This window comes from Eutrigla gurnardus (genome assembly GCF_963514095.1).
Source record: "Eutrigla gurnardus genome assembly, chromosome: 10".
Lineage (NCBI taxonomy): Eukaryota > Metazoa > Chordata > Actinopteri > Perciformes > Triglidae > Eutrigla > Eutrigla gurnardus.
In genome coordinates, this window is record NC_139924.1 from 10,944,342 (window position 1) to 10,960,621 (window position 16,280).

General features: G+C 41.5%; 2 protein-coding genes across 3 annotated transcripts in view; one reads left to right on the forward strand and one right to left on the reverse strand.

Annotated features, from left to right (window-relative positions):
- Window positions 1–8,691, reverse strand: part of sptbn4b (spectrin, beta, non-erythrocytic 4b) — a 64,906-nt gene extending 56,215 nt beyond the window's left edge. Inside the window, exon 1 of one of the 2 annotated variants that reach the window (XM_084018937.1) lies at window positions 8,327–8,691. The gene's annotated coding sequence lies outside the window, so the exon portion shown is untranslated. The remainder of the gene's footprint in view (window positions 1–8,326) is intronic. The other variant, XM_084018938.1, reaches the window with a different exon arrangement.
- Window positions 8,692–10,222: 1,531 nt separating this feature from the next.
- blvrb (biliverdin reductase B) lies at window positions 10,223–13,712 on the forward strand. Its single transcript, XM_084019339.1, has 5 exons — window positions 10,223–10,382; window positions 11,279–11,440; window positions 12,340–12,429; window positions 12,624–12,755; window positions 13,087–13,712. Exons 1-5 carry the CDS (start codon window positions 10,298–10,300, stop codon window positions 13,239–13,241), a joined length of 624 nt encoding a protein of 207 aa, XP_083875465.1. The 5' UTR covers window positions 10,223–10,297; the 3' UTR covers window positions 13,242–13,712.
- The last annotated feature ends 2,568 nt before the right edge of the window (window positions 13,713–16,280 follow it).

The window sequence follows — 16,280 nt, forward strand, 5'->3', positions numbered from 1 at the left end:
AGAGAGAGAGAGAGAGAGAGAGAGAGAGAGAGAGAGAGAGAGAGAGAGAGAGAGAGAGGAGGGGGCGTTGTGCACATGCACTTAGCTGTTCGCCCCGGAGAGAATAACAGTGAAACATTACAGCGCTGTGTATATCTGGTGATGAAGCAGGTAGAGGACTGCACCAGAACCCGGCAGATGAGAAACCTACTAGAAAGGTGTAATTTAATAGTTCAACAGAATTCATCTAATGACAGCTTGTTTGTAATTATGTAAAGTTGCTATTCTCACTGTGCCATAGAGTAAAGAAAACAATTAAATCAGTTTTACACTGACAGAAACATTTTTTTTTTTCAAGATTCTTCACAATTTTGTGCCGCAGGTGCCAACGATACTATTTGCATCAGGGCAGAATATTTACACCTGGGTCTATAAAATGGCAGAGACAAGCACGCAGGAGTCTGTAGGCTATCCTGCCATTTCCACCTGACCCAGGCACAGAAACTGGATGTGTATATGTTTATTTTTCCTAACCTAACCAAGTATCTTTTTTGTCTGAATCTAACCAAACAGCAACTGAAAGTGTAAAAACAGGCTTCCTACAGGAGTCAAACCTCAATCTCCCAGGTGAAAGTCCAGAGTTTGATCCAATTCATCCACCGAGACATATATTTATTTATTTGGGGGAAATGATTGTGTCCACATTAACAGCGGCAGCGTATACCGCTTCTTTCACAATAATAGCCCTAGACATAGCACCACTGCTTACCAGGGGAACTTCACTCTACATAATAGCTCGTATGAATTACATTACATTAAATTATGTCTGGATTTATTATGGACGGTCCACCAGTCGCCATTGATCTGACTGGCACATTTTAATTGTGCAGCATTGTGGAGCAGAGAAAATGACGTCGTGTCCGAAAGTGTTTTTCATTTTACGGAAGAGCTCACTTTATCCTCTTTGTATCCTCTATATAACAATTGTGAGTGCTGGTCTTACTTCTAATTGAGTATTTATATTGTTGTATAGCTACTTAAGTACAGTCGACTGGTCTGCAATGGATTAAGTACAAAGGACGCCTTGTGTCTTTTGTCATAATTAGTTCATCTGCTACATTTTGTCCCAGTACTGGTATTTTCATTTGATTTTTTCTATATGATTGTTCTTTGATGACGAGGGACTGACAGTAAAACCATTTCCTCTTAAACATCACTGAAACATCATCTGCTTTGAAAATCAACCTGCAGCTAAACTGGTAGTATCAGACCATAACTTGGTTTATTTGATCTCAAATGAGTGGCAGCTGACCGCGTCTCTCCAAATCTCTATACATTTTGCCTCCATATTCTCCATGTGGCAAAATCATTCACCAGCATTTCCCTTCCCGACAAGGAGAACCAATTCAAGTTTGGTTCTGTGGTTTTATTTTATTTAGAATATTTTTATACTTGTTCACTTTCCAATGTCAGAATATAATTGACAATTATTGAATTGGTGTACTTGAATTATTATGCTTTTATTATCACTAGATCAGTGACATTGAATGGTCTTATGTATTTTAAATGACAATAATATAATTTATCGCAATTATTTCTGGCCAACATAAGTAGCTATTGTGACAGGCCTACTGATAATTTTAACCATGTTGTTCCTTAAATAAAATATTGCTGTCTCAGCTGTCACCAGACTGTAAAATGAATATTACTGTGTTGCTAATAGAGAGTCAGACTCGTAGTAGAGGCATTAGAAGAATAGGAAATATAAGAGGTGTGTATTATAATTGTGAGACATGATAGGAGACGTAATGATGACAACAGCAAGTCTCCATTGGTCAAGTGGTCTCACTCTCATGTCAGAGCTGTGTGTGTGTGTGTGTGTGTGTGTGTGTGTGTGTGTGTGTGTGTGTGTGTGTGTGTGTGTGTGTGTGTGTGTGTGTGTGTGTGTGTGTGTGCGTGCTCTGTTCTCGCTGTGATCCTTGCCTAACCTCAAACACCTGATGTCTCTCAATCAATCATACTCACAGGCCGCAGGACTGCTCTCTGTGTGTGTGTGTGTGTGTGTGTGTGTGTGTGTGTGTGTGTGTGTGTGTGTGTGTGTGTGTGTGTGTGTGTGAGTGTGTGTGCGTTATCACCTTTATTCTAATAATCAGACTCAGCTGTTGAGGAAGCAGCCCCAGGCAAGAAAGTTGACATTATGTCTGACAATCCCACACACACACACACACACACACACACACACACACACACTCCTGGCTATCCATTTTCTGCTCTATAAGTAACAGCAGCAGTGAGATGCTTCATGATTTGACTGAACAGTGAACACAGCCTGCAGGTCATCTCAGATGGTGGAGACAAAGACAAACCACACATTGAGATTAGAAGGACTTTATCTGTATTCAGATAACATGATCATGATTCAACGACAAGAATAGAGAGGCTAAGTCACGCCCCTTCCAATGTCTCCCATGGGACGCTAATTCAGAATCATATCATATGGCAAGAGACAAGTAGTCCAAAAAGGCACAGTTTGCCACAGAAGATTGTGCCTTTAAGTTGCATTTCCTCATTCATCATCAGACTGTTTTACACAAATACCCTGTAGGCAAAACTCACTTCCATAAAGGCTGCAAAAAAGCCTGTAAACACACGGTAGTATCTGTCCTGACTACCGTGTCCAAAGCCAAGTGCTGAGTCATGCTGCTGTTCTTACTGCTGCCTGTATGGGAAGTTAATCGGTCATCAACATCTACAACCACAAAGCCGCACTGAAATGATGGGAGTTAAATCTGCAGTTGAATGCTTTCATTTCCTCTATCCAATACTGCTCATGAATCAAATACACCTAAGAAAGTTCTTGTCAGTGAATTTAAACTTTTGCTGTTTTGATGTTAGGGTTGTCAAGATAAAGGATTTCAAACTCGATACCGATACCCAGCAAAAAATAAGATGCAGAATTGTTGTTCTTGTATAAAAATAAGAAAAATATGCACAACATCAAAAACAACACTTGAAGTCGTCTGATAGTGAAAAAAAACCCCCAAACAAACCATAGTAGCATATCTGTAGGGTACATATGAGAAATATCTAAATCTCCAATAGTTTGTTTGATTGTGTTTTATAGCTCAGGGATAATTTCTGTGTAAATAAATGATTCCATGAAAGTTAAACCTTTGATTCAGTTAGTGAATAAGTTGTTGTTAGCCAGGTTTCCCCACCGTGTTAACAAGGATCTGGTGTGTTTTCTGGTGACTCCATATTATGGTTGCTGATCAAATAGAGTTGGTAGAGCAGGCTGCTAATGGTTCTGTCTCATTGCTGCTTGAATTTTGAGGCACACATTAATGTAAACCAGAGACTGTCCGTGGTACAAACTACAAGGTCGCTGCCGTCTTTATGTAGGAAAAAGTAGGAAAACGATTTCGCAAACACAGGAAAATGTCGTTCCTGGATATTTTTGTGCTTTCCCAGACTGGAAAGGGGTCTTGTTCTGGTGCTGAGGTTTGTCCTGTTGGACTCCACGGGGTTAGAGAGTTCATGTCAGTCAGTAGAGTCTGCTGTTCCAACACTGAAGGATGAAACGTTTGAACAGCAGCAGCCTCTCTGATCTCTCCATGGAGCTGGAAGAGAGAGGAGGATTCACCTGTGTGTGTGTGTGTGTGTGTGTGTGTGTGTGTGTGTGTGTGTGTGTGTGTGTGTGTGTGTGTGTGTGTGTGTGTGTGTGTGTGTGTGTGTGTGTGTGTGATCTAAAACACAGTGGAGAAATACACACGCACACATCGGACTCAATATTGTAAGTGGTAAACTAAAATATATTTGGGTTTTGGACTGTTCATCAGACAAAACTTGGATAAGTCACCTGGGAAACTGAGTTTGGTGGGACATGACAGTTTACTTTCCTGCTCATCATCTGTTTCAGGGCTGCAACTAATAACTATTCATGAATCTGCTGAATGCTTTCTTGGTTAACGGGCACCAGAGATGATTGTTCTCCCGGTGGACCCGAACCCAAATCTCACCGTGCTTTATGGGACAGCGTCTAAAGAAATGATCTACATGGTGGTTTGTGTCTGTCTGCAGCACTTCGGCTCCATCATTGCTCTTTCAGCCTTTCAGGTGTGTGCTGATAAATGTTCTCATGTGGAATTGCATAGCCTTACAGCAAAATAATCACACAGCATGATTTTACATGTGCATATTTGCCATTATCCATTAATCTTTCATTTAGACGATTGATTGTTTACATAAGAAAATTGTGGAAAATGTCCATTCCGTTTTCCCAGAGGCCAATGTCATGTCGTCAAATGTTTTTTTTTTTGATTGAACTTTGGCGAGGGAAAACTGCTATGGCGACTTTCAAAGTGATCCCTCTCACTTCAAGATTTAGGAATGAAAATGGGTTTCAAAGGTACACGTGAGTCTTAAGCATAGACTGGGACTGTCTGTAAAGGGACAGTGGGCAGGTCTCTAAAGGGGAGAATCATGGGTAACCATAGAACCTCTGTCTTAATCAGATTTGGGCAAAAGAAATGCATTCTTGCATGCACAATGACTTTTGATTAATTTTATCAAGTGGTAAAGAATTGTTAAATTAAGCACCAAATCTGTGTAATAAATGGGATCAACTTTGAAACATATTAGAACACAGGGATGGTTATCATATAGTGTCCTTTCACAATATATTTCAAGTTATTAACGAGTTAATTAATTCTGTTTCATGTCGAACATGCACACACTTGACACACACTGAGCTGCCTCTCATGTTAATCTTCAGGTTCCCAGCTTTCAGATGATGTACACCACTTCTAAGTGGCATATTGACCTGCTGGCTCCCCCTACCCCCCCCCCCCCAAGTCTCTAAAAAAAGCCAAAACCAGATCTATGTTGGTCCCGATGCTTAATGTTTGCCATTTTTGTTTGATAAATGAGGTACACAATGAATCGATAATCAATATGGTGGATTAATGTTCTATTGATTTACTATTCAGTCAATTCCCTAGTAGTGTCAGCACTATGGTGTGTATGCATGTCTGTGTGTGTGTGTGTGTGTGTGTGTGTGTGTGTGTGTGGGGGGGGGGGGGGGCTTTCTCCTCTAAACCACTCAGTGTTATTATTGCCCTCACTCCCAACCTATGCTGTTGCCGTTGGTAACCAAACTATATCACCATTAATAATGAAAGCCTCCCCCCCCCCCTTCTCCTTTTATTATCCTTCATACTTTTCCAACTGTCCTCTCCGTCTACTCGTCCCTCTGTCCTAACCTCCAATCCTCTCTGTCTGGCCAACACAACTTGTGTTTTAGCTATTAGCATTTGGCATGCTGCCTCCATACTACCAAACAGTGACAATACTCTAATCTTTTCAGTACACGGAACGCCAAACATCAGGCGCCCTTGAAACAAGCACTTAACCCCCAAATGCTGCAGTGAGGCCGTTCAGTGGCCAACACTGGTGAGTTCAGTGGCCAAAGACCCTCAATCCAAAGCGGGACTGTGTCTATCTGGCAGGATGAACCGAAAAAGGGGCCTTTTGGCCTCATTTGGATTAATATTTGTTTAGTTAATATTTAAAGAATTTGCACATTTAGTCTCAGAGGTAAAATCCATTCAGTCTCAGAGGTCAAATCCAATCTAGAAACGTAAAATAATAGGACTTGCGACAGAATTACATGCACGTCATTGTATTTTCTGATCTTGTGCTAACCTCAAACTACTAAGTGGGCCCAGATCCACTCTTTACAAGCCCTTCCTGTCTCTCTACTTTAAAGGACACATTTGTTTTGCCCCAAGACTCATCAGGGTGGATTTTACAACACTGGATGTCACTGACTGACAAAACACAAACTTGAGACAGAGCTTGTGTACAGCAAGCATTTAGACTGCAATAAAGCACTAGTGATGGTATCAATACTGTTGACGGTGATGACAGCTATGCATCAGACACCTAGCCTAAAAAGTATTGTCGACAAATCCCATGAATAGTTTCTGACTGTCCCTCTCTTTTGATTGAGGTGAGATTTGAGTGAGAGGGGCCAGCATAATCAAGAGAGATAGAGAGAGACTAAAGACTAAAGAAAATAGAGTGAAAAAGAGAAAGAGAAAAGCTCAAATCAAAGGAGTGAGAAAGAGTCGGGGGACATATCACTAGAAAGATGGAGAAAGAGAGAGAAGGAAAGAGAGAGACAGCTGCCAGTGTTAATCAGTCAGTGGCAGCAGCTCTGTGTCTCTCATTCTCTAAAGGCTTAATGGGGACCAACCCCTCAGTGTACGTCCCCCTTATTTATCACACACACACACACATACATACACACACACGCAGATCACAACATCTATAGGTGACATGAATGCTAACCTCCACCATGGAACATCAGATAACATAACAGCATAAGGACCCTAAACTTTACCCTGAACCATCTCACTTTACAAAAATATCTGAAAGCTAGACGGTTCTTACAGGGATGCAGCACTTTACTCTCTCTCTCTCTCTCTCTCTCTCTCTCTCTCTCTCTTTCACACAGTCACACTGGGTGCTTCATCGTGACGTCACGCAGTACGCACTTTACACACAGCACTGAGTCACTTCCACTCACTTCACCTCAGCAAAGTGAAACAACATCTGTGAGCCCAGCAGCAGCCGACGCCCAGTTCTGAGTCGGCAGAGACCACGAGTCTTAATGAAAACAGTCACCTTGTGGTCTGATAAACAACGGAGCAGCAGAGAGGATGTCGGTCATCCAGACATAGACGGGGCTGACAATATGACAACATACATACACACACATATATATATATATACACATACATATATTTATATGTGTGTCGTTACAGTATAAAGTATATTAAAACTATAAGTTACTGTAATTACTATACCCTAAAATTTGAATGATGTGGTAAAATGAGATGTAGTCAATTTAAGTAAAAATATGTCAGTAACATATGATCCACAAGCAACATGGGTTTTTTTTACACTTATGAGGACAAGCGGTCAATGTATATAATGTATATTTATTTTTGTATTATATTATTATTTGTGATACTCAACCAAATGTATCATAAAGTGCAATACAGTATATGGTTAACTGAGTATCACACACTGCAACCGCTGTAGGTGTATGACATAAGATGAATAGTGACACCACAGTACCTTAACATCCATAAAGTACAATAATGTCATTAAAAACACTGGTCTTTTATGTACCAGAATATCAAGGTGAGGGGATCAAACTGGCTCTATAAATGTCAGTATAGATACGAGCAGGGTCGTTGGTTGTTTTGCTATTGCATTTAATGACATTACTGGATGAAATTAAATGAATGACAGTGACTACATGTCCTTGTTGTGACTGCCTTTAAATAGAAGACATTGCCGGTATGATTCTTTTCTTTCCTCTTCACCCCCTCAAATGCCACACACACACACACACACACACACACACACACACACACACACACACACACACACACACACACCTTGCACCAAGCTAATCAACTAACCCACACCTGCCTGCACACACCTCTGTATTAGCTCCCTGCTTAGCTCTAGAGATTTACTACAAATAGCAAACACATTAAACAGCCAATGACAGCCTCAATGAATCACTAATTATAGCCACTTTTCACTGCAGAGGTGATCAAAATACACCACATTAAGGCTTCGACAGGCTCCAGTGCATCTGCTTCTTCTCGTGTTGCTAAAGCAAGCTGCTGTCGTCCTTGTCTCACTAAAGGGTAAGAATGGTATGAATGAAATCATCCCCAACAGGACAGCAACAATTCAGGAATAACCGATACCACAAGGGGCAGAAATGCCAAAGTAACGTCAGGTCACACAACCAGAGACACTCTAACTTCCTGCAGGAATATACAGGATTTCTGCAGAGATGCATCACTCGGGAAGTTCTGCTGCTATTTGCATTGCAACTGGCCGAAATGCCACAAATCCCGACACAGCCTACAATTTAAAGTTATCGGTTATAAAGAAAAATGATATAAACTGATCCGGTAAAACGTGCAACAACACACCGCATCCCATACACTAGGCCGCTATTCTGCTACTTCTCATCCCATTTATCCTTTCAAATGAGTCGGCCAGCTGTGGCAGGCGTCATTAACACTTCTCCAGGCATGCATCATGGAGCACATGTTGTTGGAAAAAGGGACATGAAACCGTGCGTCCCCCCGCCGGATCACTGCGGTACCCTGCACCCAAAATGCAGGCCGGCGTCCCTGCAAAAAAAAATAAAAAAACACGGAGCACCTCGACTCCTTGCTTTCAAACCGGGAATGACAGAATAAAACGACATCCCGTGGAGAAAGGACTCATCTCGTCGTCCTTCTATCGGCCTTACCTTCAGCTTCAGTGTCAGGATATTTTGGGATCGGTTTTGTCCTCCTCTTACACCAAGACGTCGTTCGGCTGCATCGATGAGGAGAGCGCTTTATCAATGGAGGAAACGGACGCTCCGCTTTTATTCCAGCAGGGTCTCCCCTCGATGTGTCCGTATTACAGGAAGAAGCTGTTCGCCGGCTTGGTTACAGCAGCTGCCCGGAGACTCTCCTCCCTGGAAACGCGACGCCTTGGCGCATAAAAGGGGCGCTGCTGCTGTGTGCCTGCAGCGGTGGCCGCGGGCCGGGAGATGCGGTGGGAGCTGAGGATGCGAGCCGGCGGAGGGTGATGATGATATCCATAGAGGTCCCCGTTTCCACCTGACACAACCTCTCCTTCCTCCTCCTCCTCCGCCTCTTCTTCCTCTCCGCTGGTGATGCTGGCGAGAAAAATCAGCATTAGTGCGGCGCGCAGAGAGAGAGAGAGAGAGAGAGAGAGAGAGAGAGAGGGGGGGGGGGGGGGGGGGGAGAGAGAGGGGGGAGAGGGGGGGGGGGGGGGAGACTGTCTGTGTCAATTTTTAGCAAGAAGCCACAAGACGCCGTGTTTACGTCGTCATTCAGCAACACGTGTGGTTTAATGGCGAAATTTTTTTTTATTTATTGTTTTAAATAATGTTAGGCTATATTTTAACCGTGTTCTCAAACGCTAGCCGTTAAGCTAACGTTAGCTTAACGGCTGACGTTAGTTTCAAACGTGATAAAAAGTCAGGCGAATAATGAGGTTTCAGTGGCTAATGACGTCATGACAGTTTAACATACCTTAGGCATTGTCGTTAAAGTGGAGTAAGGACTACCGGCTAACTAACTAACTAGTTAACTAACTAATTAATATCGCCGCACAGACTGTAGATCTACCCCTTTTCCCGTTCCACGAAGAAGAAGTGGGCGGGGCTCCGGCTATCTAGCCAATAACAAAACTAGTCATTTCTATCAATCCAATTACTTGAAATTAAGAAATCTTATCTGTTTTAAAACACTTGGTCATCTTGAACTGTTAATCAGACTTTTTTATTTAGGCCACGAGTTAAAATAGGAAATTATTGGTGCTTAAAATAAAACATTACTGTTTTCTCTAAATGTAGTCAAATGTACATAATGCTGAATCCAGTTACCCCCATAAATAACTGTAGCTTGTGAACACCTGTAAAGTCGCTAAAACTCTCCAAACACAGGGAAAAGAAATTCAGATGCAATTCAACTTGAGTTAATTTATAGAGCACGTCACCCACATAGAAGCTGAGAGAAAACTCAAGATGCAACTCTTAGAATTGTGTGCCATTTGCAAGTTCATCAAAATATAGGTTGCCAATCTTACACTTAGCCATCCATTCCATTAAACCAGTAATGTCTTCTATATGGGTCTATGGATCTTTTGGGCAACTATGGTCAGGACTCAGGACACACTAATTGTCATGCTGCTATTGATGTAAGGTAATTAAATTGATCTGACGCCACTGCCTTTAGTTGTACAATGGTGACTTATGAATTCTTCTGATCATGATAAAGGTCTAAACACACTTGCACCTGAGTCTATTCTGCATAATGAATGCTTTTGGCACTATATTTTTATAAGCAAGTAACTTTTATTTGTAAAGTGAAAAAGTTGAGTCAGTACTTCTACTTTTACCATAGTATTTTTGAACACAACTATCTGTACTTCACTTGAGTAGAGAGTGTGCAGGCCTACTTGTGACACCTACTGAGTACTTCTTCTTCAGTGGTACCAACAGTGGTAGAACACCTGAGCAGCAGTGCTCCTTTAAGGCGGCGTGTCGGAGGCGGAGTCTCAGCGCTGTAAGCGCCTCTCGACCTGTCACGTGACAGGGGCGTTCCCACACATGTCCGATGTGACTTCATAAGTGAAAGCGTCTTCCACAACGGACAGTTTAACCGACAAGTTGTTACTGTGTCGTGTAAGTCGCTTCATACGAATAATGTCGGACACCGTCACAAACGTCGCGATATTTGGAGCCACGGGAATGACCGGGCTGGTGACCCTTCCGCAGGCGGTGGCCGCAGGTGAGAACAGACCGGACCAGGAGCCGCCTACTCTTTATTCATAACTCCACACTGTTAGCTCCATTATTAATGTCGCGTAGCTCTTCAATAACAGACCGACACACTCGCACACATGACTTACACAAACACGTCATGTCACATGATTTTCTTTTAGTGCACAATTAAAAATGGCTTATGTCATATGGCTTATGTCATACAAATGACAAACAATATAAACAACCGAACGATTGACATCAATGACAGACACAATAAAAATATTAGACTGAATTAAATATTAATGAGAAAATTTACAAATTACAAGTGGTCAGTCAGGAAATAAGGTATTTAGATATCCATACAAATGTAGGACTTTTGGAAATTTTACATCTACATCGCATCATCTCATTTATAAATAGGTTGTATCGAAAATAGGACGCGTTTTTAGGAAACGACATTTGTCTATACGTTATTTTTCCAAAAATAATGATATTACTGTTCGACTGATTTGATTCAGCAGCATAATCATTTCCTTTCTCCCGCCTTGCCGATGGGCAGAAAACTGTTGAGTCATGTTAGACGTTAGGGGTCAGCATTTTGCTGAGTCACAGCAGGTTGTGACACAGAGCTGACAGTTGAAGTCGCTGGCTATCTGCTTGCACAGGCAGGGTGGGACCACCTTCATGTCGATGCTGAAGGTTTTACAGGAGCTTCTGGAAAATAAGTTTAAATTATGGCTCCAGTTTGAAGAAGTTGTGTTCATGAGGTTTTGTTGTATTTGAACAGCAACCTTCAGGTAGAAGTGACCGTTTCAGTGTGAAGTGTCTGTCAGCCACTGATCCCTGCTCCTTTGTAGTCCTCGCCACATCTTCTTGGTTCTCCTGTGAGCACCGGTTTAATTCCCAAGTTTCCTCCATTAGGATACAATGTGACGGTGTTGGTGCGGGACCCTGCCAGGCTGCCTGCAGACCACAAGGCCTCCAGAGTGGTGGTGGGAGACGTTCTTAACAAAGAGGATGTGAAGAAGACCATGGAAGGCCAGGATGCTGTTATTATCATCCTGGGCACCAGGAACGACCTCAGTAAGTCTCCACAGTAGGCATAGGTGTACATGAAAATTGAGTTCTGTGTATGCTGTATTTTTTTAAATCAGGCTCTCCCATGATAGTGAGCTTGACAGCTTCTTCAATAATGGAAGTGTTTTTTATTGTAATATGCGATAAAATCCTATATCCACAGTTTGATACAAGAGGTAACTTAAACTTAAAAAAACTTTATTTCTATCCTTATATGCATAACAACTTACAACATTACAACTTTTATAAGAGAAAATAATTAAATACATGTGTTGTCTATCTTTTCTAAAAGCAGTTTCTCCATAGACATATGCTAATGGAACTGCATTAATTTGATTTACAAAATCATTTGTAGCTTCTACATTTTTTTATTGCTTAATTTACACATTTTTTGTTTGCTGTGTTTTTTTTAAATTTCTAGATTAATTGATTTTCATACATGTTTTGTTGTTTTCGAAGTGTTTTTGAAGTTGCTGTTGCTTTGGCCTTTTCTCCCATGTTAGCAGCCTCTGGTCACTGTATGATTTTCCTTTGCGTTGTTCAAGTTCTCCCTGGTGTATGTTGCATGTTCACCTTCCACAGGGAAGGATAGTCGTTTTTAATGGTGTAAAAATGTGAAATGCTCACTAGAGGTCGCCATAACACAACACATAGTCCTATGTGACATGGTCGTATCAGTGTGACACAAGCTGAAACACACTGTGTATGGAAAAGGTGGACTTTATTTATAAACAGATGCAACACTATAATAGAAAATGCTTAATTTACAGTAAACTTCTAAATACGAAATCCAGTGGAGCAAATGTGTCTCAACCTCAAGTACAGTTTTGGAATATTTAGTTATAGAGTCTGTGATCTGATCTGTGGTCTGATCTGTGATCTGATCTGTGACCTGTGCTCACCAGGCCCGACCACCATGATGTCCGAAGGCACCAAGAACATCATTGATGCCATGAAGGCTCGTGGGATCTGCAAAGTAGTTGGCTGCATGTCCAGTACGACTCACTGTATATTTAAAAAAATATCCTAACAGAGTGAATGAGGTGGTCAAAGTTTGTGTTATGTGGCTGCTTTGGGTTAAAAAAAAAAGAAAAGTACCTTGAAATATATTGAGGTAATTCTTGGTTAAGCCTCTGTTGGCTTCAGATGAGCGGTGCATTACTGACATCTTTATCCTCATCCCTCGCAGCCTTCCTGCTGTGGGATCGCTCCAAAGTCCCGCCTCGCATGATTCCTGTGACGGAGGACCACGACAGGATGTACGCGGTGCTGAAGACATCGGGGCTGAGCTACGTGGCCGTCATGCCTCCTCACATTGGAGGTCAGTAGGCAGTGAAACTGAGAGCTTTGTTCCAAACAAAGGGGAAGAAAACTTGTGGCTGGCGTGAAAGTGCTGTAGTTAGCCAATTATTTGGGTCTCATGGATTGCAAGTTGCACCTTTTTTGGTGATCTACACACACTTTAATAATAATAGAAAAAACATTTGAGATGCCTCTAGACATTACGAAGCAAAAGTAAAGAATAAAAAGGCAAAATCAAAGTGATTACCAGCCATCACATTCATCAGCTAACAAACCGCAGGCAGAGAGACCATTAATGCATTTTCTTAAATTGTATTAACGTTTTTTGTTTTGTGTCTCCCTCCTTCCAGGCGACCTTCCTCTGACGGAGAGTTACATGACGGCGGAGAACATGGTAAAAGGACGAGCCATCTCCAAACACGACCTGGGACACTTCCTGGTCAGGTGTCTGTCCACCTCAGAGTGGGACGGCAAGACGGTGGGAGTGTGGGGAGACTACAAATAATCTGGAACACTCCGCCGCCACCCTCCAGACAACGAAGGGGCCTGAATCTCCTCCTGATCGCCATTTTTAATGAGAAAATCTATGTCAATGCTGAGAATTTGGACGTAAATGAAGAAGAAATATATGTAGATTTAAAGGACTCGTGTGTGTTCACCTTTATGATCATGACTGAGCAGCTTTTGCTTGCCGTTATATATTTTTCTACTGGTTTTCCTTTTCATCCGCAGCCGGAACACATTTTAAAAACGAGCCAAACCTGAACTGCTGCCGGTCACTGCTGGCTGAAGTTCAGTTCTGTCTATTCACATTAACAGCCTTTACATATTGAATGTTTTCTTTCCTGTCAGTGAACATTTCGTCATGTGATACTTCCTGTCGCTGCTCTGGAGGCCCCATTTTTATAGCTTTTGAAAAGTAAAGATTTTATTGTATAAAATGTTGTGTGGAAAGAGTAAAGTGCCAGTGAAGGAGTCTGCAGTCGTGACCAAACAACAACGATGGTAATAAATGGTTTAATACTATTATATCATAAGATAAGATAGAACTTTATTAATGCAGAGGGAAATTCTTGTGGCAGAGATTGGTCAAAGATTACAACAGAAGAATAAGCAAACAAAAAAACAATAGAGTAATACATATCAAATAACTAATACTATTATCAGTGCCAAACAGAATAGCATTAAGTTACCGGTATTTAACTTTAGTTAAAAAAAAAGTAAACTAAAAACATAAGTCTCAAAACAATAATATAAAAGTAAGATTTATTTGATAAAATAAGTAAACTAAGATAGAAAAGAAATTAGAAAGTAATAAATATATATATTTTTCCTTTATCACACTTTATTTGAAGGAATATATATCTAATTCTCCCATATTTCAAAGTTGGGCTTCTGTTGCTGAAAGATACCAAACAGCTGATATAACCCACTAAATGAAACGGCAGTCTTGTGATATAAAGATACCACCTTTCATTTTCCTTTCAGCACAATGCATGATGGGATATAGTGCTTAGTAAATGACCATCGGCTGAACACTACTTTTCAAGATTGTGGGATACTTTGAGTCCACTTTGGTATAATAATTCTGCACATTGGAGGAGTCACTATAGTGAGCAGTGAGTGATTCTGGACTCAGCCGAGGGTTTGTGATGGAGTGTGACAGTAACCCACCTTCTTGGGAGGCTCCAGAAGCTCCAGGTCAGGGTGCCTCTGGTAGAAAAAGACCCAGGACCTCCTCCGGACCACATCAGTCCCAGTCAACCAGATATCGGCTCCCAAAGAAATCAGTGCCAAGAGGCACTTGACTGTACAACGGTCCGCCACTGATGACCCTGCGGGGAGTAGGGGGTCTGCAGGCGGGGATGAGACTGCTCTATTTGGTGAGTTAGGTGTGACACATGGAAGGTGGGGCGTGGCCCCATGGTCCTGGGTGGTTGGAGGCGGACCCCCACAGCATTGATCATTAAGGACAAGGGGGAAAAGGCCTGTCGAGTCCAAGTCCTGAACCGTCGAATGAGAGCCAGGCAGACGGGACCTCAACCTCCTCTCTTCCTGGATGTTTGTACTCACGTGTGTTTACTCATATATACAGTAGCATATACTGTAAAGTTATAGTAGAGTTATGGATCAGATGAGGGGTCACAGAGAGTCCTTTCTGGTTGTACAGGGAGATGGCAATGGTCTAAAAGCACAGCGGTACTCTTCTATTTTGAAGAGAAAATACAGCACTCTTGTCATATGAAGTCTCCGTGGTGGGAGAGAGGACGACATCCAGCCTCAGTTTGAATAGATTCCCTTTTCTTTTTATATAAACTGTCACAGCAGCAAGTCTGTCACCGGTGGATGTTACAGCTCCAACCTTTCCGAGGACAGATTCTAAAAGGAATCCCGTGCCAGACAGTGGAGACACAAAGTCTGTTTTATTCTTTAAAATAATACTTGATCAAATAAAACTACTTTATATTGAAAGGGAGCGGAGTGATGAATATTTACACATCAAAATGATTTTTTGCCCCTTTTCTTCCACAAAAATGTAAAACACACACACACACACATACATAATCTTACACTTATCAACAGTGCATATACTACAATTATTCATGTGAAACAAAGAAACCATTACTGCAAACAAGTGAATTGTTTAGCTTCTCTAGTCTGCCACCAGTGCACTTACAGACCCGACCAAATGGAAAAAGGAATTTCATTAAACATCACTTCGTTCCACGTATCGCACTACATTATGATTCATTCCATCTCAGATGTGCAAAACTGGTATACGCTTGACCTTCAGGAGGTGTGTGTGTGTGTGTGTGTGTGTGTGTGTGTGTGTGTGTGTGTGTGTAGTGTTCATTGCTGCAATCATCATCATCATTCACCCTCAGCTCAAAGTCAAACCTGTATGTGTTTTTCTTCTCTCTCTCTCTCTCTCTCTCTCTCTCTCTGTCTCTCTCTTTGTCTCTCTCTCTGTCTCTCTCTCTGTCTCTCTCTGTCTCACACACACACACACACACACACACACACACACACACATCAGATGTGTGTCTATCTACCAGTAGAAAGCAGTATAAGTGTATTTAAATGTATGCCTGATTTTTGTTTTTCTTAACTGTCAGGCAAATAATTATTGGGTTATTGATACAGATCATTTTAATGTTGATGATTTATTGGAACCAAGTTATATACAATGTGTATTTACAAGAAATACATGTAAGGGGTATGTGTGGCAAAGATAAAGAGACTTTCATTGTAGGGCTGGCAAAGGATTAAAAATCTCAATCACCATTCATAAATATATATTCATAAATATATATGTAATCTATAATATCTGTATTTTTGTAGAAGAATGTGAATCTTCTACAAAAGGGATACACTGAAAGCTAGCTACATTTGGAACTAACCTCCTTCACTTTTATCAGCTGTTTGACAATAAGACAGGAACTTAGCTTGTGTCTTGTAGCATAAATTCACTGACAGCTGTAATGCAGTCTCTCTCTCTCTCTCTCTCTCTCTCTCTCTCTCTCTCTCTCTCTCTCTCTCTCTC

What these genes read in the sequence shown, in the direction of transcription:
- blvrb (XM_084019339.1), top strand. Translation starts at nt 10,298, where the DNA reads ATGTCGGACACCGTCACAAACGTCGCGATATTTGGAGCCACGGGAATG. An exon ending in TCCGCAGGCGGTGGCCGCAG is followed by an intron (nt 10,383 to 11,278) that starts GTGAGAACAGAC and finishes TTCCTCCATTAG; the next exon opens with GATACAATGTGACGGTGTTG. An exon ending in CATGCCTCCTCACATTGGAG is followed by an intron (nt 12,756 to 13,086) that starts GTCAGTAGGCAG and finishes CCCTCCTTCCAG; the next exon opens with GCGACCTTCCTCTGACGGAG.